At 37.8% G+C, this 23,266-nt stretch overlaps 5 protein-coding genes across 6 annotated transcripts; 3 read left to right on the top strand and 2 right to left on the bottom strand.

The window, feature by feature from the left end:
* Positions 1-1,537: 1,537 nt before the first annotated feature.
* On the bottom strand, positions 1,538-5,996 carry LOC147540746 (sterile alpha motif (SAM) domain-containing protein). The gene is made up of 10 exons (XM_086640454.1): positions 4,634-5,996; positions 4,369-4,530; positions 3,865-4,218; positions 3,684-3,747; positions 3,287-3,504; positions 3,079-3,192; positions 2,549-2,654; positions 2,221-2,432; positions 1,942-2,045; positions 1,538-1,813 (listed from the first exon to the last, which is right to left on the bottom strand). Exons 1-10 carry the CDS (start codon positions 5,495-5,497, stop codon positions 1,669-1,671), a joined length of 2,343 nt encoding a protein of 780 aa, XP_086496580.1. The 5' UTR covers positions 5,498-5,996; the 3' UTR covers positions 1,538-1,668.
* A 623-nt stretch (positions 5,997-6,619) lies between these two features.
* LOC147540745 (putative polygalacturonase) lies at positions 6,620-9,971 on the bottom strand. Its single transcript, XM_086640458.1, has 5 exons — positions 9,126-9,971; positions 8,274-8,394; positions 7,894-8,142; positions 7,565-7,718; positions 6,620-7,433 (listed from the first exon to the last, which is right to left on the bottom strand). Exons 1-5 carry the CDS (start codon positions 9,567-9,569, stop codon positions 6,908-6,910), a joined length of 1,494 nt encoding a protein of 497 aa, XP_086496584.1. The 5' UTR covers positions 9,570-9,971; the 3' UTR covers positions 6,620-6,907.
* Positions 9,972-11,408: 1,437 nt separating this feature from the next.
* Positions 11,409-14,533, top strand: LOC147540744 (pollen receptor-like kinase 3). Its single transcript, XM_086640455.1, has 2 exons — positions 11,409-13,023; positions 13,272-14,533. The coding sequence occupies exons 1-2, from the start codon at positions 11,637-11,639 to the stop codon at positions 13,928-13,930; spliced, it is 2,046 nt and encodes a 681-aa protein (XP_086496581.1). The 5' UTR covers positions 11,409-11,636; the 3' UTR covers positions 13,931-14,533.
* Positions 14,534-15,579: 1,046 nt separating this feature from the next.
* LOC147540743 (exocyst complex component EXO70B1-like) lies at positions 15,580-18,127 on the top strand. Its single transcript, XM_086640457.1, has one exon. The coding sequence runs from the start codon at positions 16,001-16,003 to the stop codon at positions 17,861-17,863; it is 1,863 nt and encodes a 620-aa protein (XP_086496583.1). The 5' UTR covers positions 15,580-16,000; the 3' UTR covers positions 17,864-18,127.
* A 947-nt stretch (positions 18,128-19,074) lies between these two features.
* On the top strand, positions 19,075-23,254 carry LOC147540742 (protein LAZ1 homolog 2-like). Of its 2 annotated transcripts, XM_086640460.1 has the most exons (10): positions 19,075-19,849; positions 19,941-20,442; positions 20,766-20,979; positions 21,123-21,179; positions 21,311-21,419; positions 21,583-21,767; positions 21,855-21,943; positions 22,100-22,349; positions 22,553-22,786; positions 22,874-23,254. In XM_086640460.1, the coding sequence occupies exons 2-10, from the start codon at positions 20,411-20,413 to the stop codon at positions 23,096-23,098; spliced, it is 1,395 nt and encodes a 464-aa protein (XP_086496586.1). In that variant the 5' UTR covers positions 19,075-19,849; positions 19,941-20,410; the 3' UTR covers positions 23,099-23,254. The 2 variants fall into 2 exon arrangements, with proteins under 2 accessions (XP_086496586.1, XP_086496585.1); XM_086640459.1 differs by having other exon boundaries at positions 19,400-20,442.
* Positions 23,255-23,266: the final 12 nt, after the last annotated feature.

Raw genomic sequence — 23,266 nt, 5'->3', positions numbered from 1 at the left:
TGTACTTCTTAAAAGAGGGGTGCTTTTAACCAAATACACAGAAATGAGGGGTGCTTTTAACTAAATACACACACACACACAAAACAAAAAAAAAAGACCAAAAAAAACTTCCCTCCCAAGAACGTAATGGCATCCCTACCCCAAGAATGTAGAACTATCTCACCGGGAAACCCAAATTCCAATTTGGTTTTGATCCTTCCACTAATGAACACAAATTGGTCCGTGTGTGCCAATTTTTTTTCTAGATTTTAAAAGAACATGTTTCACTTTTGACGATAGGACGTCAAGGTATTAATCGTAGTAATAATAGATGGAGTATGATCGAAGAGGTCCCAGATTTACCTTATGGGCAGCTTAGGGGAGGATTCCATTCATGTGAATGGTGTTATTTATTGGACAAGTGTTGACTTTCATAACAACGTTTGGCATAGTAACTATCGTACTATATTCATGGTGGCATTTGATGTAAGAAGCTAGGAAGAAGTTTATGACAGTCACAGTATCTGATTTCATCCTTGATCAACCCAGAGATGATTTCGGAGTAGAATACAACCCCCTCGACAGTAAATAATCTTCTAGTGTGTACGTAATGAGCATGTAAGTTTTTTAGAAGTGAATGGACATTTAGCTATGTTAGTTAGAATGAACAACTGTATGTTCAAGATGTATATTTATGAAGATGATGATTACAAGTTCGAAGAGGAAATCAATAGAACTCCTATTGGTAGCGGTTGGAACTTCTCAAGTACTAATAACAATGGAAGATGGAGTGAGGCGAGTAGTATCTCCTTGCCTTTTAGTTTGGACTATTCAAGAACCTTTATCTCTCCAACATTTCTAATTCGCAATTACCATAAATAAAGGAGGTAGAAAACCTGCATAGATCTTGAACTTATTCTGTCACTTTATATTGATAGTAACAAAATACAGGGTTTGATATAATAATCCAGAAGGGTTTTAGTAAGTTCGGTCACTCTATTAGCTTGCACCTTTAAAGTCCAAAACAAGTTTGATATGTGCTATAGCAACAAAGCAGCCTTGTTTTTTGCGAGTGAACTGTAACTACTGGGGAGATTGATGGCAAAGAGTTCCGAGAGAGTGACCATACCTGGATATCTCGTGATTGGCTTTGTTACCTAGAAACTGGTTCTCGTGTTAATAGGATCGCTTGGACGGCAGAAAAGAGGAAAATTGGAACGGTTGAACGACCAACTGCACCAAATCAATGCAGCACTGAGACGGCAGAATATGATCGAGTCTTATGCACCCTCCTTGAGTTATGCGCCAAGTGGTACCAAAATACGAGAGAATGAAACAATTGTGGCTTCGGAAAGCAAGACTTAATTTCACATTTGAAAACTGAGTAGAACTTCCTGTGGAATCAAGACCATGAGTAGGCATTTGTGGAGTTTAAGATGGCTTTGGAGCTTGCTCAAAAAAATGTGATAGATCCTCTTGAGGAGAAGAACGCTGCCTGGGGGGTTAGGAATGTCAGAAGTTGGGAGGGTCAGACTATGGGAGGGAGGGAGAAAATCAATAGCGATCGATGAATATATCTCTACTGAATAATCAAGCAAGTTCAAACTCTTTTACAAGATTCATAAATACAACAGAGAAAAGCAAATTACAGTTGCTTTCTTTTTCCTATATAATAACACAAATTGTTGATCATGAAGTGAGTAAAGTAATCATGGAATTTGCAGACTCTGGGCCATCGTTATTCACACTTGGTATTATCTTCTGCGGCGATATAAACTTAACAAACTCTTGTAGTTCTGTAAAGCTACAGTGCTCACTGTACGGAACTTCATACCTGAAAAGAAAAATATAAACTTCGGCGTTAGATTCATTGTCATTATGCGGATAACCTGAACAAAGTAACAGCTTCTTATCGTCTTTTCCTACCTAAGACAAGGGATATAATAGAAACAAGAAAATCACCTAATGATTGTACCCTGCTTCCACCTTCTCCCTGGTGATTTCTTTTTTCCCTTTCCGAAACTCCACCCAGTTGGTGAAATAGCAACTATCAGACTGAAGCGATTCTGCACCACCAATCAAATTTTATGATTTTATCAGACATTAAGAATAAGGTTAAGACACTTGGTGGGTAGATATCTCTATTTTTTATGTACAATGTAACTTTAGAAAACATTCTAATTGTTATTGAGTAAATTTAGCTATTCAAAACTATTAAAGTAGAGATTTTGTAAGACTGACCGTGTATTGATTTGTTATGTGTTTCATCCGTTTGAAGCTTGCAATTGTCCACATCGGCACAACATGAATGTGACTTTCATGTTCGTTTGATGTAAACCACTGCATGTCTTCCTCAGGAAAGCCCAAGCATTTTAAAATATTCAGTTTTGCAGCACCCACATATACCTTCTTCCGTAAACACCTACCAACCTCTAAGAACAGCCTTTCTTTCCCTGTATTTATTATACCAGCGACGTGAGTGACTATGCGTGCGTTTGTGTGTGTGTCTGTGTTTGTTTGTGTTTGAGAGAGAGAGAGAGAGAGATGCACTGCCAGATCAGAATATTACCAATGGTGTAGCTACCAATCAGAAAAAGAGTTCTTGGGTTGAATTCTTCAGCTTGGATGGCATCGATAACAAATTGAATTACAGTCTCCTGCTTTGGAAAGTCATACTGCACAGAATCATGGTATCAAATTTCAACATCCTCCAATATGCAGGAAAACATCCTCAAATCAATACGTAACACAACCACAAAAATAAGATTTAGAACGTGTTCCATTGATTATTTTCATATAATGCTATCTATAGGCGGAATCAGACAAAGGCAATGGGTTCATCTTCCTATCCAAATAGTTGAGATCAGCCACTAATAGTCCTTTTACAGTTCCGAGGCTTAAGCATCTCTTCAGGCCACTGTATTTCCTTGCTGTCTGTGTGCTGGTTTAACAAATATTATTTGACAACTTCTGACTAGTTTAGATTTTATCTGGAGTAAAGTTAACAATCCAGCCCAAGAGACAGGCTCCCAATTTCTGAATTTCCAATCAGTTATGAATAGGTCATTATGAAAAGAAAGAAAATCACCCTCTAAATACCTGGGGGTTACAGTAAGTAGTGTCGAGGATGAGTGTGTCAACATGAGAGGTACTCAGAACAGAATCATTTGCCATTTGCTCACTAAATCGGAAGTCACCTGTGTGTAGAACTGCCTGAAAGCAAGAAGTGTACAATGTCAAATGAAAAAGACGGACGCCAATTGGGTATTGACGACAGAGTATCCTAAGGAATCAAGCAGGAACAGACCTTTCCATTGGTTGGTTCAAAAAGAATGATTATAGAACCTGGGCAGTGGTTTGCATCAAGACACGTCACATTAACACCCCCAATACTAATCTTCTGGTTGAGAGGTAAGACTTCTAATCTATCCCATGGAACCCCAATCTTTGTATTAACAAGTCTTGCGGTAACTAAAGAGCAATATATCTTCCCGTGGCAGAAACTCTTTGTAAGACCCTGATAATCTGCAGGATAACATTTTCCTCAGAAACAGCAAGAAGAAGGACAGCAAAGTAAGAATGTAAGATGTTGATTTTTACTAAGAATCACCCCAAAAAACTGGCTTCATGCCCGAATTACTAGTTTATTTCTCACACTTGTAAGGGTAAACAATTGAATAACAAAAAGGTACAATTGGACTTACGGTCAATATGAAAGTGAGTTAGAAACCAATGTGCACAATCTCCTCTTAGATACTTGAAAGCATCCTGTCAATGGACAAAAGCAAGTACTTAGCACGGTACACTTACACTACCATCGAACTCCTAAAACACAAAGATGGTACAGATTATCCAGACTGTTACGTTGGTGAAAAAATGTCATACCACTCGAAATGGTGTTCCCGGTATAGAACACCATGAAGGGATGTCTCTAATTTTTGTGTTCCTGACTTGATTTCTCGACACAACCCTTTTGCGACCAGAATCTGTATTGCTTTTCTGGGCCACACTTTGAGTGCTAGAGGATGAGCAAATTCTATTCCTATTAGCAATAAATGAACCACCAAAATACTCTGTAATCAGCTTATTCCCAGGTAACTTATTGGTCTCGTCATTACTAACTCTTGATGCCCCAATATGTGTGCCATCAGCTTGAATTTTGCCTTTCCTTAGCTCATTAAGTGCATGCATAATTTTCTTCCTAGGACCAAGCGCAGTAACTCCTATGCTGAGGAGATCCTGCAACACAAATATCATTCTTAATGGATCGAACGTAAATCAAGTAGTATCGCATTTACACCATTTGAACATCCACTGAACTATGGGTCCACATGCTCATTATAATAAGCAAGCACGCCATACAGGAGAACGTGGTCTTAGAAAGCAAACCTCTTCCGTCAGACACTGAAGTGCTTCCCAATCAACCTCTTCTGTCACAAAAGCTTCTTCGTATCTTGTTAAGCCGAGACCTCGTAACCATTCAACAACTGGGGAGACACCACCAGCTACTTGAGGAGATTCAAGTTTTGTGTCGTCACTAGAAAGAGCAACCTGCAATGAATACCCTTTTGATTAATAACAAAGTCTCAAAATAGGATTACAGTTTCATGATCTGGTGAACCTGTAAGCTTTGCTTATAGGAGGGACATCTGACCTTTTGAATTTCATCTCTGTCAAGACACTCGTTGGAATGAAGTAGACGCGATTCCTCACTCAAATGCGAAATGTCGATTCCACATAGAGGGCATTTAACTAGAACATCAGATCCAAATTGTTCTAGAAACTCATCACCATTTGACTTATTAGATTCATCACCAATTTCTGAACACAAATCCATAAGAACATTAAGCTGGGTACCCGGCTCAAAATCTGCTAAACTTACCTCATCCAAGTGATTATCATGAGTATAAGCTGATTTTGAACCTAGTAACCTAGATTCAATAGAATTTGATAAATAACTCTTGTCCAATTCAAATCCTTTTTTCTTCTCACTCTCAGCATTGGAACTACAATACTCATTTTTCGTCTCAATAGAAGGAGAACACTCAATTGATGCCAAAATGTAATCTTTTTCATGTCCCTTTATTTCCTCATCATCATCATCATCATCATCATCATCATAAGTTCCAGCATAAAAATTATTTTCATCAGAACAACCAGTGCCAATCCCAGATAAACTATCCTGGGTTGACTCAACCAAAACCCTAGATTGACTTGGAGTAGAAGAATAACTCACCTGTGGAAAAACTGAATCTTCAACCCTAGAATCACATACCTTGGCGTCTATAGATTTGGAGGAGGTTGTTGATTTCAAATCTAACACAGTTGATGTTCTGATATTCTCTTTCCCTGGTCTGATGGATCGTTTAGGTTTCTTTGAAGATTTGTTGTTACCCGAGGAAGAAATGAAGAGATGATTTTGAGTTAGAGAAATGGAATAATGGGTAGGGTTCTGAAAATCGTCATCGTCATCGGACATAGCTACTAGGGTTAAAGAATTGGATTTGGAAGGCGCCATGGATTCTGACGATTTGAGCTCCTTGGGTTGCCGCGTCTGTCAACTTGGCGGGATTTTGGAAGGGTTTTATATGAGAGGAGTATTTTGTTGTTTGACAAAAGTGGAGGGAGAGTGAATTTCGAAATAGTTGGGTGGGTGAGGCAGCCGAAAACTCCGAAAAAGAATTAAATCTTAGTCTAAAACTCAGAAAAGCCTTTAAAACTTCGTCTCGACATTTGTAGAACCGAAACTACCAAGATAAAACTAAAAAATTTTGTTGTTTGACTTTGATTTTGGTCCAATCGACCAATTCCTCTGTATCTCTAGGATACTTGCATAAATTCTATTCCTTTCTCGCCATTTGCTCCCCTGCTGATGTTGCAATGTCTAGCTTGAGCATGGGAAAAAATGGAGAGAGAAAATGTTCAAGTTAAACGTTGTCACACCAGGCGGAAGGTAGGGGGAAGGAGCAAATGGAGGGAAGATAGAAACAGAAGTTCCACGTGCAAAGTACTCCGCCCTACAACATTTAATAAGACTTTACAGACTTCAATTGTAACAAAATTTCGTCTTACATATTGGTTGGGTCTTTTTGATGAGTTTGACGCCTAGATTGACCGGGTGGGTAGACCCAGAGTGGTTTAGGATAGGCTCATGCCAATGAAAAGCCTTGTCCCATGTGGAACTATGTGTTGATGGTGTCTATATCAAGGACAATATGGTTGGCACTGAACATGTTGTGTGTTAGTTACATCTTAATAATAACTGTTAAGTTTGTGGTCATCAAATTCAAAATCAATTGGCAATGAGTGGAGAGATCTTCCTTCTCTCATTTGGGACTATTCTCGCACACCCCCTCACGTGTGTCATCTTTGGGCCTAACACGTGTTCTTTTTTTTCTTTTCGGTTGATGTGGAGCACATAGCTTTTAAGTCTATCATGTATAGGCCTAGCTCTGGTACCATGTTAAGTTTGTGATCATCCAACTCAAAACCAATTGACAATGAGTGGAAATGACCTAAACATTGTATTCTTGGTTGCTAGTTTGTACCCCCCAAGCGGATGCTTCTAACAAGCAAGAGGAAAGCAAGATCTGGCTTCCCATTCACCAAACCCAATTTACAGTGATTGTTAGATTCCATATTGTGCTAACCCTTTGAATTGTATTATTATGATATTTATGGTTTGTGATCATACATCAATTTCTCATGTTTATCTTAAGTCCGAAACAGGACTTATGAACGTATATACAAATTCCTGACAAATCTTAACGAACGAATCAAACTAAACAAAAGGGCGGAAAACCCAAAACAAAGCTCCTCACATCTCCGTCTGCACCACCTACAACAGTCTGATAGATATACACATGATCGAGAAGCCATTATATAACAACACAGACGCTAAACCAAAAAGACTTCAACATCGATTTCCTCAGAAATCGTAATCAATGTTAGTGATATTCTGCAATTCAGATCGTTCAATCAGTTGTTCATGCTCGTCATATCGATCTAGGTTCTCACACGGGGAAGGGAAGATTGTCCCAATTACACGACCATGAACAAAAGCACATTGAAAAATATGTTTCTTCTTATAAGTTATTCCAACTGACATATTTCTGAAACTAACCTTCTTCACGGGTATCTCTTCACTACCATTGATTCTGACTGGAACTCTCACTCCTTCGCCATAGATCCCACTGAAGCTTATGTCCTCAAGAACTGGAAGTGCCTTGGGGTTATATCCCTCGTCAGGATGCTCGTTGTAATCTGTCTTAATGACGATTCCTACTCGAAGATTGTCAAACGTAATATTTCGATATGTAATGTTTCGAACATATCCTCCTCTACCAAGACTGGTCTTGATTCGGACACCCCGTCTTGAGTTCCATACATGGAGGTTCTCTACTCTGATGTTTGAAACTCCACCTGACATCTCACTGCCTATTGAGACTCCGGCACTGTCATAGTTCAACCAAAGGAGGTCTTTTGTTAGCCTCATTTGCATAAATACAGGTAGAAGAAGGATGAACGACCTTTTCTGCATAGACCTGTGAGCTAATTTCAGAGTACAATGTGGAAAAATTCTAACCTGACCATTGATCGGATGACAACATTACGAATGAGAATGTTGGTGGAAGGCCGTCCGTAATTGATGCCGTACTGATTCCAACCGCTTTTTATTGCAACACCATCATCCCCCACGCTAATGTAACAGTCTTCTATTACCATATTCTCACATGAATCTGAACCGAACACAGTAGTCATGAGACCAAAGTACGATTGAAGTAACTAATACTGATGTGGACTGATGTGCCAAATTTAGGAATTTTGGGTGTATCCAAGATTATAGGCCTAGTTTATACAAGAAGCAACAGGAGAGAGGAGGAAACGAGGGAGGGTAGTAGTAGCATTCCTTACCAGGATCTATTCCGTCCGTATTTGGGGCTCCAATTACAGGAGCTAAGATGGTGACATTTGTGATAAATACGTTCTTGCAATCGTAAGGATGGAGAGTCCAAAAAGGTGAATTTTGTAATGTTATGTTAGAGATATGAATTTCACTTGACCACATGATCTGGACAAGTGGACCCCTTGTGTGGTTGAGACGCTTTTGTCGAAATTTATCCCACCATGCTTTACCTTGTCCATCTATGGTTCCATTGTGACCTGTTCATCAGCAAATGCAGATCATGATTTTGCACCAAACAATCAATTAGTAACTAACATTAGTTCATACCAGTAAACTACGATTTACCCAGAATGGAATGATCTTTGAAACTATAACGCAATCCACCAACCTGTGATAATGACATCAGTGAGATTTTGACCATGGATTAGACTTCCGTACCGAGGTCCAGGGTGCTCTCTCCCGAAACCATATGATGGCAATGGAGGCATCAACTTCCAGTACTTCTCGTCCTATTTCAATACAAAATGAACCCAGCGTAAGTCATACATCCTGCAAAACTAATGAGTTTTTGGTCTTAATATGCTGTTCAATTTTACATTGTTTTGGCATAATTGAACTTGTACATATGCTCGGAGCCTTGGGTTAGTTAGTCTAGCCCTGTTCAGATTCATGGAATCCATTCGCATGAATAAGATCATGACCTTGTTTACAAAAGATGTTTTCTTAATTTTTAAAACTCTCAACTACTCCCGAATTGGAACAAAACTCGAACTACACGTAAAGAGTAATAATAGAGAAGAAGAAGAAGAAGAAGAAAACGAAACAGATTCTGGGCAGAAATCCTATGTGGTTTGTCGTGATTCGCCTTTCCGATAAGAAAAATGTTAGGGAACAAGAAAAACCAGGCAGACTCTTGACAGAAATCCTATGTGGATTGCCGTGATTCGTGCTTTTGATGACTCTGAACCACTAAGCAGCTAATCACGGCAAACGAGGCAGAATCTCTACCCCGAGTCCGGCTAGTTTTTTTTGTTTCCTAGCCTTTTTTACACGTAAAACAACTAGATGAGTTAACCTTACTATATTTCCAAGTTCTCATGATGTGGTGGTGATTATGAATGGAACTACTAGTGACAAAACTAAAACTATCATCTCATGTAACAAGTGTTACAATTGTCAATTTGATTATAAACATGAAACAATGGTGAGAAAGAAATAGTACTAAGAGAGAGAGATAGACCTGAATAGCAAGAATGACAGCATCTTGAGCAAGAAAAAGAGTCATGTGACTAGTGAGATTAAAAGGAGCAGTGAGCCAATAACCATTTTGAACATTAAGTTGACCTCCACCTCCGGTATGCAATTTTGAAATGGAAGATATTGCCTCCTCAAAAGCTTTAGTATTTACTGTTTTTCCATCACCCACACCACCAAAATCTGTCAAATTGAACACCACTGGTCTTAATTTAGGGATTGGAGTAGTAGTGGGTCGCCGGAAAATAAGAAACCCATCAATTAGATTCTTCTGCCATATAAAGAATCCGGCAAGTAGAAATAACCAGAGAGAGATCAAGAGTGTATAATGGAATGATAAAAACGCCCATTTGAAATCGGATCTGGTGTTGTTATGGTGGTGGTGGTGGTGATGATTAACCCCACCCCTCCTACTTAATGGTCCTACCATCAATCTAAATATGCTGCAAATCTATCTAAATGTGGATTTCTCTTTCTGAATAATTCATTTTCAAGCAGGAGAAGTGAATCTAGAATTAGTTAAAGACAAACAGTGATGTGATCCGGAGGACAAGTAAAGAAAAGGGTATGAGAAGAATCTAGGGTTGCTTCTTCCATGATTTAAGATTTTGGGTAGATGAAATGAAAGTAGAGTGTGCCTGGGGGGGAAAAGGATTTTCCTTGACAATGAAGATCCAAGAAGAAGAAAGAGTGTGTGTGTGTGTGTGTGTGTGTGTGTGTGTGTGTGTTTGGGAAGTAATATAGTAAAAAAAGAGGAAAATGGGATACAAACTGTAATAATAACCACCCTCACGGCCTCACCTAAATTATAATAGTGTGTCACATCTCCTCCTTTATTTTGCAAAAAGGAGTACATAAATCATATCCCTCTTAACAAAAAAAAAAAAAAAAAGAGTACATAAATCATATCCTATTGTATATTGAAGTCAATGACCCATCTAGTTCCTTTATTATCCGCAACATGACCTATTGACCCATCTAGTTTATTATGACCGCCCTGTCTCCCGGGGGAAACTAGACCACGTCTCTCTCTAAATCTCGTCCAACCATGCCACTTGGTTAGGGGTCACCCAAAAGATGAGTATGGTAGAGTACTTCGGCTAAGAAATGCTATGTCTAAAGGACCTAATTAAATTTTTTTTTACACTCGCAACTCATTGAAAGCTCGAGATCTATGTTTTACACTTTGGAGATCTTAATTGATTGCATAAGCTATTTATTCTCAAACTTCCACATACATACAAAGACAATTGATCTGTATATATAGATTTACTCGTTGAAAAGACATTTGTGAACTGATACACTAAGGAAACAGTTGTAGCAATAAAGTTGTTTAACATGAAGAGGAAAAATGAAGGTTTGGTGTCTTAATAAGACATTTGTGAACTGAAACACTAAAGAAGTTTAAAAAGCGCCCCCCAAAAGTGTTAAACTGTGGTAATCCAACCTCATAGAAGTTTCTCAAACGAAAAAAAAAACCTCATAGAAGTTTCATTGGCACCCAAAAAGTGTTAAAGACGCCTCCAACCTTCACAAACTCCTCACAATTTTGTCTGGAAGGAAGTGCCTTTAACACGTATAGGAGCACTTCTAACATTTCCTTTGCATTAACTTTTTTTTTTTTTGAGAAGATAATTTCCATTAAATAAAAGGATTACAAAGTTCAGTCCTACACAAAAGCACATGAAAAACAGAAAGACTAAAAAGTAATACAAATTAACCATAGAGATTGAAGACTAATCTACGCGTCATTATATCTGCGGCCAAGCTATGAGCCAGACTGTTGTCCGTTCTAGGACAGAAAGAGATAAGTATGTGTCGCTCACGCATGCGAGATCGTAGACCGTTGATCTGGTGATACAGACTCCTTTGCATTAAATTGTTCTTTCATATGCTAGCAGGCAGAGGAACTAAAAAACATTACGTTCGCCAACAACTGGTAGTCTAGTTGGTAATGCATCTACGTTGCAGTACGAAAGTCGTAGTTCGACCTGTGGGAGTGCAAATCTAGCATTTAACTTATTTGAAAGGCCATCACCACATATTTCCAATCTATTTTGCCCAAGTCATGTGTTAGACTCAAGAAGTGGATTATGTAATGAGCTATTTACCAAATCCTTTTTGCTAGAGTGACATCTCCCTCCAAGTTAAGAGTTGTGCTCTTAGGGATGACATTCATTCATCAACCATATTAACTGTTTCACCTCTGATTTGGTCAAAATGGTTGAAATTCTACCTCTCTCTCTCTCTCTTAGGAATCTCAAAATCTATTCTTAGTGGGGTCAGCTTTCTCTCTCTAAAGTCTAACCCCACAAACACCTCCTCCCCTGTTTTCATCACCACATCAAACATGAACAGAGCAAAACAGAACAAAAAAAGAAGAACAATCCAAAAATAACAAATCAAGATAACATCTTGATTCCTCATTTCTCTCTCTAGCTAGAACGGCGGACATTTCCTTCCCTTCTGAAGGTGTTTGATCTCTCAAGGTCAAGCAATGGCCGCTGTTCATCGTCTTCTCCATCCATCCCATTCTTCCCTTCTCTTCCTTCTCATTTTCTTCTTTCTATTCCCTCCATTAATATATTCAATTACAGAGACTCAAGCTCTTATGAAACTCAAAAAATCTCTCAACGATTCGAAAAAGGCTCTCGATTCATGGACCGACGATTCTGTACCTTGCTCCGGGAAAAATTCATGGCTTGGTGTTGTTTGTTATGAAGGAATCGTTACGGGTCTTCATCTTGGACAATTGGGTCTCTCTGGAACTATCGACACCGATGCTCTGCTTCAAATTTCCGGACTTCGAACTATTAGTATAATTAACAATGAATTCTCTGGACCAATTCCTGATTTCAATCGTCTCGGTGCTTTAAAGGGTATATTTGTATCAGGGAATAAGTTTTCAGGTGAAATACCATCGGATTTTTTCGCGAAGATGGAATCTCTGAAGAAGGTTTGGTTATCCGGTAATGCATTTACAGGAAACATACCAGTATCGTTGACGTTAGTGCCTCATCTCATTGAGCTCCATCTTGAGCACAATCAATTTTCGGGAACCATTCCTTCATTTTCACAATCAACTTTGTCTTCCCTTGACTTGTCTAATAATAAACTCGAAGGAGAAATTCCGGGTACTCTGTCAAAGTTCGACAAGAGCTCTTTCGCAGGAAATACTGGACTTTGTGGGACACAGTTAGATAAGGATTGTAAATCTTCAGCTTCAACAGGAGGAGGAGGAGGAGGAACAGCCACCACCACCACCACGGCTGCAAGTAGCCTTGACCCGGTAGCGACAACCAAACAAGCAAGCCCAGAGCCGACGAAATTAGCTGCAGCGATGGTGATTTTGATATCAATGCTTCTATTGCTTGTAGTTGCAGCAATTTTAGTAATGAAGAGAAGAAAGGAAGAATTTGATGTATTTGAAAGGGAAAATCTTGATGAGCCAATGGAAGTACAAGTGATAGCAGGATCAACGAAAAGGGGAACTGAATCAAGTCGAAAAGGAAGTGAATCAAGTACCCGAAAAGGTTCAAGTCATGGTAGTAAAAATGCAGGTGTGGGAGATTTGGTTATGGTGAATGAAGACAAGGGAATATTCGGGTTACCCGATTTGATGAAAGCTGCAGCAGAGGTATTGGGTAATGGAAGCTTAGGGTCGGCTTATAAGGCAGTTATGTCGAATGGAGTTGCAGTTGTGGTGAAGAGAATGAGAGAGATGAATAAACTCGGTAAAGACGGATTTGATATGGAAATGAAACAACTCGGAAAGTTAAGACACCGAAATATATTGACGCCATTGGCTTATCATTATCGGAAAGAGGAAAAACTTTTAATTCACGAATACGTTCCCAAAGGAAGCTTGTTATATCTCTTGCACGGTACATGACTTATTATGGCTTTATCGACCACCATAGAATTTTGAGCAATGATGGGGAACAAGAAAAACTAGGCAAAATTCCTACGTGGCTTGCCGTGATTCGTGGTTAAGTGGATCAGAATCATTTGAAGCACGAATCACAACAAACCACATAAGGTTTCTACCCAGAGTCTGCGTAGTTTTTCTTATTCCCTATCATTGCTCCTTTTTGAAATTGTCTATGGCTAAATTTCTGTTTTGTGATTATAGGTGACCGAGGACCTTGTCATTCGGAGCTCGACTGGCCTGCCCGTCTAAAGATAGTTCAAGGAATCGCACGAGGAATGGGTTTTCTACATAATGAACTTAGTTCTTATAGTGTTCCTCATGGAAATCTCAAGTCAAGCAATATTCTTCTAGGTTCGGATTATGAACCATTACTAGCCGATTACGGGTTTTGTTCATTAGTGAACACAACCCAATCGGCTCAAGCCATGTTAGCTTATAAAGCACCTGAATCGGTACAATTTCATCAAGTATCTCCAAAATGCGACGTCTATTGCTTAGGCATTGTCATACTTGAAATCCTTACAGGAAAATTCCCTTCTCAATATCTAAACAATGGTAAAGGTGGAACCGATGTCGTTCAATGGGTACTATCAGCCATTGCTGAAAAGAGAGAAGCAGAGTTATTCGATCCGGAAATCTCAGGTTCGAAAAGTTCGATTAGTGAGATGGAAAGGCTTTTACATATTGGTGCTGCTTGTGTTGAACCAAATCCAGAACAAAGACTTGATATGAAAGAAGCTATTAGAAGGATAGAAGATATACAAGTAGAGAGAAATCAAGGAGGAATTCAATTTGCACCTTCACTTAGAGATGGATATGCTGATCAAAACTCTCATGCTTTGGACGTGTTTGAGGGGTGAACTCAATTTTCGATGAAAAATGGTTGAAATTCAAATGACATGGGAAAATCTTGGGACTTCATAGGATGCTAAATTCCTTTTTTTTTCTTTTTTTTTATATATTTTCTTGTCAATTTAAAAACAAAAAGTTACGAAAAACTCGAAAACGAAAACCTTCTCTTTCTCTTTGTACATCTTTCTCTTTCTTTCTTCCTATCTAACTTTCTTCCTCCAAATGGGTGAAATGATAAATATCCTCATGTTCTTGAGGTGAGAAGTTATGATCCAAACACAATGAACATGATGAAGAAATAAGTATATTTATTGATGAAGGGTGTGTTTTTTTTTTCTTACAAGAATTTCAAAATCAAAGGCCAAAATAACAATTTATATTATTCATTGGTACTTTTTAATTTTTATACTAAAGTTTTGAAGGGTATTTATTTGTTTTGGGTTATAATGGGGAAGGAAGAGATTTCATGTTGCTTGTTTTTTAGGCATAGTTTGGGAGGTTATATCAATCTTAAAACTTTTTATTAGGATAATTTTTATGTAATTTCCTTTTTCAAAAAAAAAAAATTATGTATCTTTTCTCCTTTGGAATGTCTCTTTACTAATTTCTTATTTCCTTGATTTCTTTGGGCTTTGGCTGCATTTTATTTTGTTATTTAAGTATATTTTTTTTTTGTTGAAATTTGTTATTTAAGTATATGTGTGGCCAAACAATTACTTTCTTTGTTAAGAAATATTGTTTGGCCCAAAAATGGGGGCGGACCTCGGCATGTGAACTGATGTGAGCAGTTCCCGGTGGTCCAGACCTTTTCTCTCTGTATGTGGACCAATTGGAGCAGGTCACATCAGCTTTCGGGTTGAAGTCGACTTCGTTTTCGAGTTAAACAACATTTTTGTTATTTATTATTTTCTTCCCATGACATAGGATTAATATCTACAACCTCTTCTCATTCTTTGTGGTCACTACCTTCTCTAAGTTTCCAACCCACACATTCTCCTATCATGGTCCCTCATTTCTACATGAAAAACTATCTCAAGAATTACAAACTTTTTTTACTTTTTTCATAAATACATAAATAAAAATGTTACAATTGATTTTGTAAAGTTAACAACAAAAGCAAACAGTTTAAACTCTCAATAAACCTCTTATATATTTGTTGTCAGTGCGACTTTTGAGACCAAAATATGTGTTTAGCAATATGGTCGTTCTCTTTTCCTAATCTCAACACTCTCTTTTAAGCTGAGAGTTTCTTTTTGTTGAAAGTTTTAAGGTGAGAGTTGAAAGTTGAAACCGATGTTTTGAAGAAAAGTTGAATTAAACTATTGTTCGTATTTAAAATATGACCCATGATTTTAAAATATAAAAGAAAAGCTGTCTCATACATTTTGTATTAGGAATTCAAAATTATAAAGACAAAATATATAAAGTTGTCATAGTTATAAAATAATGTAAGCATACATCAAACCCATGAGTTGTTAAATTATGACCTTCAATCGTATCCCTTTATCACAAATCTTCAACTCATTTTAACCATCAAGATGGATTGTTGACTATTTCTAATTCTCTAACAAAAAGAGCATTCATTCCATCAAACATTCAAACTCTATACATCTTTGACTTGAAAACCAAGACCAAAGCCAACTAGTTAGTTGCCTTTCAAGACCAAAAAATCTTCCAAGGAAACCATTGCAAAAGAAATAAAAAAATCTTCCAAGGAAAATGATTGAGCCACCAAATGTCAAAACCGATTGTTCGCAGAAAATGAAATGGACGGCAAGAATTTGAGGGTCAACTCTCTTTAGATTGTAATAAAGATTCCAAAGAATATTTTGACCGTTGATATCATTTTCTACCCAGAGTCTAACTCACCTTTCTCTGGTTGTATCAAGATTGATCTTCAAAACAGACCAAAATATTCTCTCTCTCTCTCTCTCTCTCTCTCTCTCTCTCTCTCTCTCTCTCTCTCTCTCTGTCGTTGGTCTAATAATTTCATCTCACTAACCCCATTACAAAAGCTTGAAAATTTTCAGAGGTTAAACCACCACCACCACCACCAATAAAACTGTTTTGAGGTCACCATGGAATCAGCAGAAAACATTTCAGAAGAAATTGAACAAGCTGAGAAGTGTATTCAAAGGTGGGGAGGATTAGAGGAAAGAAAAGAACAAATTATGATCTTTGATGGTGATAGAATTGAAGTTGATCAATATTTACAAGCTGTTGATGAAATTCAAAGATCTATGGATGCTTTTACAGTTTTTGGTAATCAACATAAAAGTACCCAAACTACAATACAAATTGCCATGGCTAGACTTGAAGATGAATTTCATCATATATTGATCACCCATACCAACCAAACTGAAACTGATTCAGTACTTATAAGTTCTTCTTCTTCAAAGTTTAGATACCCAAGTTCTAGAATCAAAAAAAGTTCAGGAGATTTCAGTTTCGAAGAAGAAGAAGAAGAAGAACACGAAGAAGATGACGACCCAGAACATAAAGAACAGAATACAGGTCATGAAGGAGAAGGTAGTACTAGTACTAGTTATCGATCGACAAGTGGTATTCATGAGATTGATCTGATCCCAGAAGAAGCCATTAATGATCTTCATAGTATAGCTAAGAGAATGATCTCTGCCGGGTATTTACGCGAATGTTTACATGTATATGGAAGTATTCGAAAGCCAACCATTGAAGCAAGCTTAAGACATCTAAAAGTCGAAAAACTCAGTATCAGTGATATTCAAAAACTAGAATGGGATGTTTTGGAAGTTAAGATTAGAAGATGGATTAGAGCAGCAACAGTTTGTGTAAGAGTTCTATTTGCAAGTGAGAAGAGACTCTGTGAACAGATCTTCGAAGATTCAGCCGACGAATCTTGTTTCGTGGAGATTGTTAAGAGTCCAGCAGTTCAGCTCTTGAACTTTGCTGATGCAATTAGTATAAGTAACAGAGCACCTGAGAGACTATTCAAGATTTTAGACCTCCATGATTCTTTATCAGATCTTCTACCAGATATTGAACAAGTATTCGAATCAAATTTGTTGGAGTCAATTCGAATTCAAGCTTCTGAGATTCTATCAAGACTCGCAGATGCAGCGAGAGGGATTGTGATCGAGTTTGAGGATGCAGTTCAACAAGAGCCATCTAAAGTCCCAGTACCTGGAGGAACAATTCATCCATTAACAAGGTATGTTATGAATTATATCAGTTTGATCTCTGATTATAAACAGACATTGATTGAATTGATTGTTTCAAACCCCATTACTACTACCACTACGTCTACCCAATTCTCCTCATCAGTTACTGATCAAATAACAACTTCTGAGACGGAAAATCGATCACCATTAGCACTCCATTTGATATGGATCATATTGAACTTACAAGTAAACATGGAAGAAAAATCGAAGCACTACAAAGACCCATCTCTACCTCATCTTTTTCTCATGAACAACATTCACTATATCCTTCATAAGGTCAAAGAATCACCTGAGCTCCAAGAGATGATCGGAGACGACTACTTAAAGAAGCTATCGGGGAAAGTAAGGCAATCGGCTACTAGTTACCAGAGATCGACATGGATGAGAATTCTATATTGCTTGAGAGATGAAGGATTACATACAAGTGGTAGTTTCTCCTCTGGGGTGTCAAAGAAAGTATTGAGAGAAAGATTCAAGACATTCAATTCGATATTCGAAGAAGTTCATAGAACACAAGTAACATGGGTGGTAAGAGATATACAGTTAAGAGAAGAACTAAGGATATCAATAACAGAGAATGTTATACCGGCTTATCGATCTTTTCTAGGGAGATTCAGGAGCATAATAGAGAATGAGAGGCACCCAGAGATGTACATCAAGTATTCAGTAGAAGATATTGAGAATGCCATCTTGGATTTCTTTGAAGGACACCAAATTTCCTTGAACTCCAGGAGGAGATAGATAGTTGACTGATCTCAAGTAGTCGTAAGCTACCGAAATTCATTCAGTTTCTTAATGGTTTGGTTTTCTAATGTTAGAATAATAGTTGAATGAAATTGAGTAATTGGGAATGAGTATATGTCTCTCCCACTCTATGAATCGTACGAAAAATTACTGATATTTTGGATATGTTATAGGATTTTTTTTTTTTTTTTTTAATTTGTTTATACATGGGATGATTGTGTGTTTTGGATGAATTGAAATTAGAGCATTTCTTGTGAGTCATCTTTGCTGTGCGGTCATGGCAATCTTTTCTGAATCGTTCGAATATGACTGACATTTTGGATGCCCTCCTACCTCATCCGCTACACGGATAATAGGATAAGAGCAATGACGAGATTACTCCTCGAACCATGTTTTTCCGTTTGTCCTATCCAACGTTAGTAAACTAAGGAATACCTGGATCAGCATCGTTAAGTCTACTCTTTTGAGTGCACACCATCTTTTCCAATATCATATGTAACCGGGATCACTTATCCGCTGAAATTGCTGTTGGCTTGGCCAGTGAATGAACCAAAACGAGCTACTACACATCGAAGTAGTGGCTAGAGAGTGTTGCTAATTTGAATACTTACAGGTCTCCAAAGAAAAAGTTTATATGGTAGAAAACAGCTTTAGCTCTTTCAAAAAGGTTTCTAGGTCAATGGGCTATGAAGTATTTGTGTCCGCGCATAGAGCTGCTTAGCAAGGCAGTTGAAGCTCCTAGAAAGGCAGTAAAAATAGCTCCAGAGGCAAAACCTTCAAGCAACTTTTTTTTTTCTACAAGCTCTGCTAAGATATTGAGCCTACACCTCTTAGTCATTCATTGAGACAAGTAGAAACTAAAATACAAGACAGTAGGGAAGTTATAGCATTGAAAAAGTTTCATCATTCAAAAGAAACAAAACTTTACCCAAAAGTAATATAAATCAAAACAAGCCACCTTACTTCTTACAAGGATGGAATGAAGTTGGTCCGTCCGCTACAATGATGTGCTAGCAGTTATTGTTAATTGGTAGAAGGTTCTCCAAGAAAGTAGTAACAAAACTTCCGGTGCATGAATGTGGAACAGACGAGGGGATTCCACTTACTTCAAACTCTCTCAAACTGCCCTTTTTCCAATTATAAGAATAAAAAGACACACATTTCTTCTTCCCTACTTGTTTATAACAATCCGGTCCCTCAGATTGTGCTAATAAGATTATTTTGTCATATGATCCTACAAACTTACAAAACCTAACACCACTACATTTCTCCAAGTTAAAAGGTACTGTGATACTACTTGCATCTTTGGACGCTCTTACTTGGAAAACAACCGTTGCTACTAATAGGCGTTTTATTGATCTCCTCTTCCAACTTGTAATCATCATCATCTTCATATACATACATTTTGAACATACAATTGTTGACTAACATGCCTAAACGCCCACTCACTTGTAATAAAATAACGTACTCACACTGTCGATGGACTATCGAGGGGGTTGTATTCTCCTTGGAAACGATAGGGAGGTGATGAAAGATATTTCTGAAGTTTTCTCTTCCTACATCAAATGCCCCCAGTATGAATATAGGACGATATTCACTTTTCCAGGCTCCAACATTAAGGTCAACACTGCACCAATAAATAACACCATTCACATAAACAGAATCCTCCCCCCCCATAGTTCCCAAGGGGATACCTCTGGGACCTCTTCGATCCTCCTCCATTACTACGTACTAGTATGAATATATAAGTATGATGACTGACTTACCCTCCTAGTTAGAAGGAAGATCAACTTCAACAGATGAGCAGAGAGAGAAGAGGCCTTCTGGTTTGTACTACTACTACTTGTCTTTTCTCTAATAGAGGAGGATGTCTTTTTGCCCTAGTCTCTACTACGGTTGGGATTTATTTGGTCCGTTTCCGTTCCAATGAATCCGCCCAGCTAGGAGGGTCAAAGGGTTCTTTTCTGCCTGCCTGCCTGCCTGGTAATTTCTTGAACTAGTAGTACATTGTCCTGCCTGCCTCAGACTTGTCTTATATTTGCAATGAATCTTCTTTGCCAACAATTTTTCTTAGGACGACATTGAACAAATCTTCATGAGCACCTTGTTGTGTTTGGAAAGCGGTGCAAAAAACAAAAACAGAAATTTTTCGAATGATTTTATTAAATCGGGCACTGAGTAGTAAATATTGACCAAGCTGGATCTTTTAGAAAAAGCGGCGGCACGAAACAAAGGCATCGGTGGTGGTGGTGGTTGCTAGGCTCATGATATATATAGTCATGAATAATGTAAATATTGGGGGATCTCTACTTAATATTGGACAACATTGAGTACGTACGTAGGGATTGATTTCCAAGTTGAGTTGGATGACTTAATTTGGGGGGAGGGGCACGTGGAGATGGGAAAACAGATTTGTGGGCGTGTCAACATCTGAGCTTCCGTTTTTAATAAGCTATATATACTCATGTATATTCATTCTCCTTCTCCTCCTACTAGCTACTACTCTGTTATCCATTTTATTTGGTCAGTTAAACTTATCAACAGATGAAGATCGGCGGTGGATTCTATCAGAACAGGTCAGTCAGTCAGATTCATAAATTTATTTGGTATTTGTTGAGAATCGAAATTATTACTATATGCTCTTGAGTTCCATTGATTGATTGATTGATGTGCACTAAAAAGGTTGTCAATTTTATGCTTACCTATGTATGTACTCTTAGGAAATTTGAATTGGTTGTCAATTTTATGCTTAAGGTTGTTATATTTCAATAATTATTTGTTTATGCACCAACCATATATATATATATATATATATATATATATATATATATATATATATATATCCGTATTGTGCTGAGTAGATGCACTACCAACTGGGCTACCTGTTTACTTGTTGCAGGTTTTTTATGCTGGTAAAAGATGATGATATAGGTGGTGGTGGTGGTGGAATATCGAGGACGACAATGAGTTTAGTCTCAAACATAATTCATAGAACATCATACAGTGATCTCCATGGTCCAGCACTTACAATTGCAGGGATATGTGTACTTGTTGCCTTGTCCATCTCTATCTTTCTTATGTTCCAACATCTCACATCATACACTAATCCCCCGGTATTATTATTATTATTATTATTATTTTTCATATGTCTCTCTTAATTACTAGTAGTATATGTTTTCTCTTAATATAAGTACTATTATCATCATCATCATTGTTTTACAGTTCCATCCAAACTGATCATTTATTTACATGTCAGGAACAAAAATGGATTGTAGCTGTTGTTTTCATGGTTCCTTTCTATGCTTGCGAGTCTGTAAGTATTACTAGTAAAAAACACTCTTCCCTACTTCTTGCTCAACCTACCTACCTACCTACCTGTTACAAAATACACATGACGATCGAGTAGAACATTATTATTCAAAAATGCAGACTTTACTTTTTCAGATCATCTCACTCTGGCATCCCAGATTGTCCGTTGCCTGTGACATTTTAAGGAACTGCTATGAAGCATTTGCCTTATATTCTTTTGGAAGCTATTTGGTTGCTTGCCTTGGTGAGAGCTTTTCCTTTTCTTTTTTTTTTCCCTTCTTCCGAAAATACTACATCTTCTCTCTCTCAATACTGGTGAGATTGTTTCGTCTGGTTTTTCTGTGTCGAAACAAAAGTTTTATTGTGTTAGATTATCACTTTCAGTTATTAGTCATAATCTAATGTAGGTGGTGAGCGAAGAGTTGTTGAACTACTTGATGATGAATCGAAAAAACATCTCTATGAGCCGTTGCTGGAAGCATACGATGAAAATCAAGAGTTACAAAATCGATCCTTCCGAAACTTTTTTCTTCGTCCACACGTTCTCGGAGAAAACCTATACACAATAGTGAAATTTGGTCTTGTACAATATGTAAGTTAAAATGAAACTCTACCTAGCAGCTTATAGGTGTGTGTGTGTTTCTAGTCCTGTTGAATTCTAATGTCGTGAGGTTCTCAGATGATTCTAAAGACGCTTTGTTCCTTCTTGGCGTTGTTATTAGAGCTTTTTGGTGTCTATGGTGATGGAGAATTCAAGTGGTACTATGGGTAAGTATCATATTTTCGTAACTAATCGTTGATTGCAATCTCGGGTACTAGCTCTATGAAACATAGACTTTTTCTGCATGTCTTCTTGGTTTCATCTCGATATTTGATGGAAGATCAGTGAATTTGATTCACCCGTTATAACTTTTGCATTTGCAGGTACCCTTATATAGCTGCAGTTTTGAATTTTAGTCAGATGTGGGCTTTGTATTGTCTTGTGCAATTTTATACTATGACTCATGAAAGACTCCAACAGATAAAACCACTTTCGAAGTTCATTAGTTTCAAAGCTATTGTATTTGCAACCTGGTGGCAGGGTGTGGGTATAGCATTGTTATGTGCAATCGGTGTTTTACCCAAGGAGGGTAGAATCCAAAACGGACTGCAAGATTTTCTCATATGTGTCGAAGTAAGTTAAGTTGTCTCTATCCGGCGTATGAAAGACCAGCCATAAGTGTTGCGGTCCATTGGGACCAACAAGAAAAGTGCATATAAGTGCATACAAGAAAAGTGCTACCCGACGAATCTTTAGTAGATAAGATCGTTACTATAGTATTGTATTTGATTTTATTGTCATGATTGAACTTTGGGTTTTTTCGTTTTTGTGAACAGATGGCAGTTGCAGCAGTAGCTCACGTTTATGTCTTCTCGGCTAAACCGTATTGTTATCTAACAGCCTCTGAGCAAGGAAAAGTAGTATCGTTTCAATCAAAAGCCAAGTTGAAGGTAAAGGAGGACGGAAAGGAGATACCAGCAGTCGCCGAACAAAGGGGAATTTGGGCTGAGGCGCCTGGAACAAGCATAAGTGAGAGTGTTCAGGACATAGTTGTCGGAGGTGGTGAGCATGTAAGTCTCTTCTCTCCTTCTCTCTCTCACACACACACTGCTTTTTCGACTGTTCTTAACTTTTCATAAATCAATTCTGAACACTAGGTTGTGAAGGATGTAGTATTGACAATAAACCAAGCAATGGAACCAGTGGAAAAAGGAATGACAAAAATACAGGAGAGGTTCCATCATGTCTCCGTCGACCCTGACAAGAAAGAACCCAAGTTAGAAGTAGAGCATGTCGAGAAAAGCATTAGGGGAAATGAATCCAACTTAATAACATCTGAAGAAGTTATCAGCCACAACAACGAAAACGAAAGATTTCACTAATCCCTTCTGTTTATGGGTTTAGGGTTTGAGATTGTTAAGAACAGGAGATTCTTTTAAAGGTTAATGCAGCATTTATTTATTCTGTAAAGACAGTATTCTATCCATAGATTGTATAGGCAATGCACAAGTTCGAATTTTCTATGCCACATTGGTTGTGGAATGCACCTT

The sequence above is a fragment of the Eschscholzia californica genome, unplaced genomic scaffold (genome assembly GCF_041429995.1).
Source record: "Eschscholzia californica isolate CP2 unplaced genomic scaffold, dmEscCali1.0.p SCAF_5, whole genome shotgun sequence".
In the NCBI taxonomy this organism is placed as follows: domain Eukaryota; kingdom Viridiplantae; phylum Streptophyta; class Magnoliopsida; order Ranunculales; family Papaveraceae; genus Eschscholzia; species Eschscholzia californica.
This window is presented reverse-complemented; position numbering and strand designations above follow the sequence as displayed.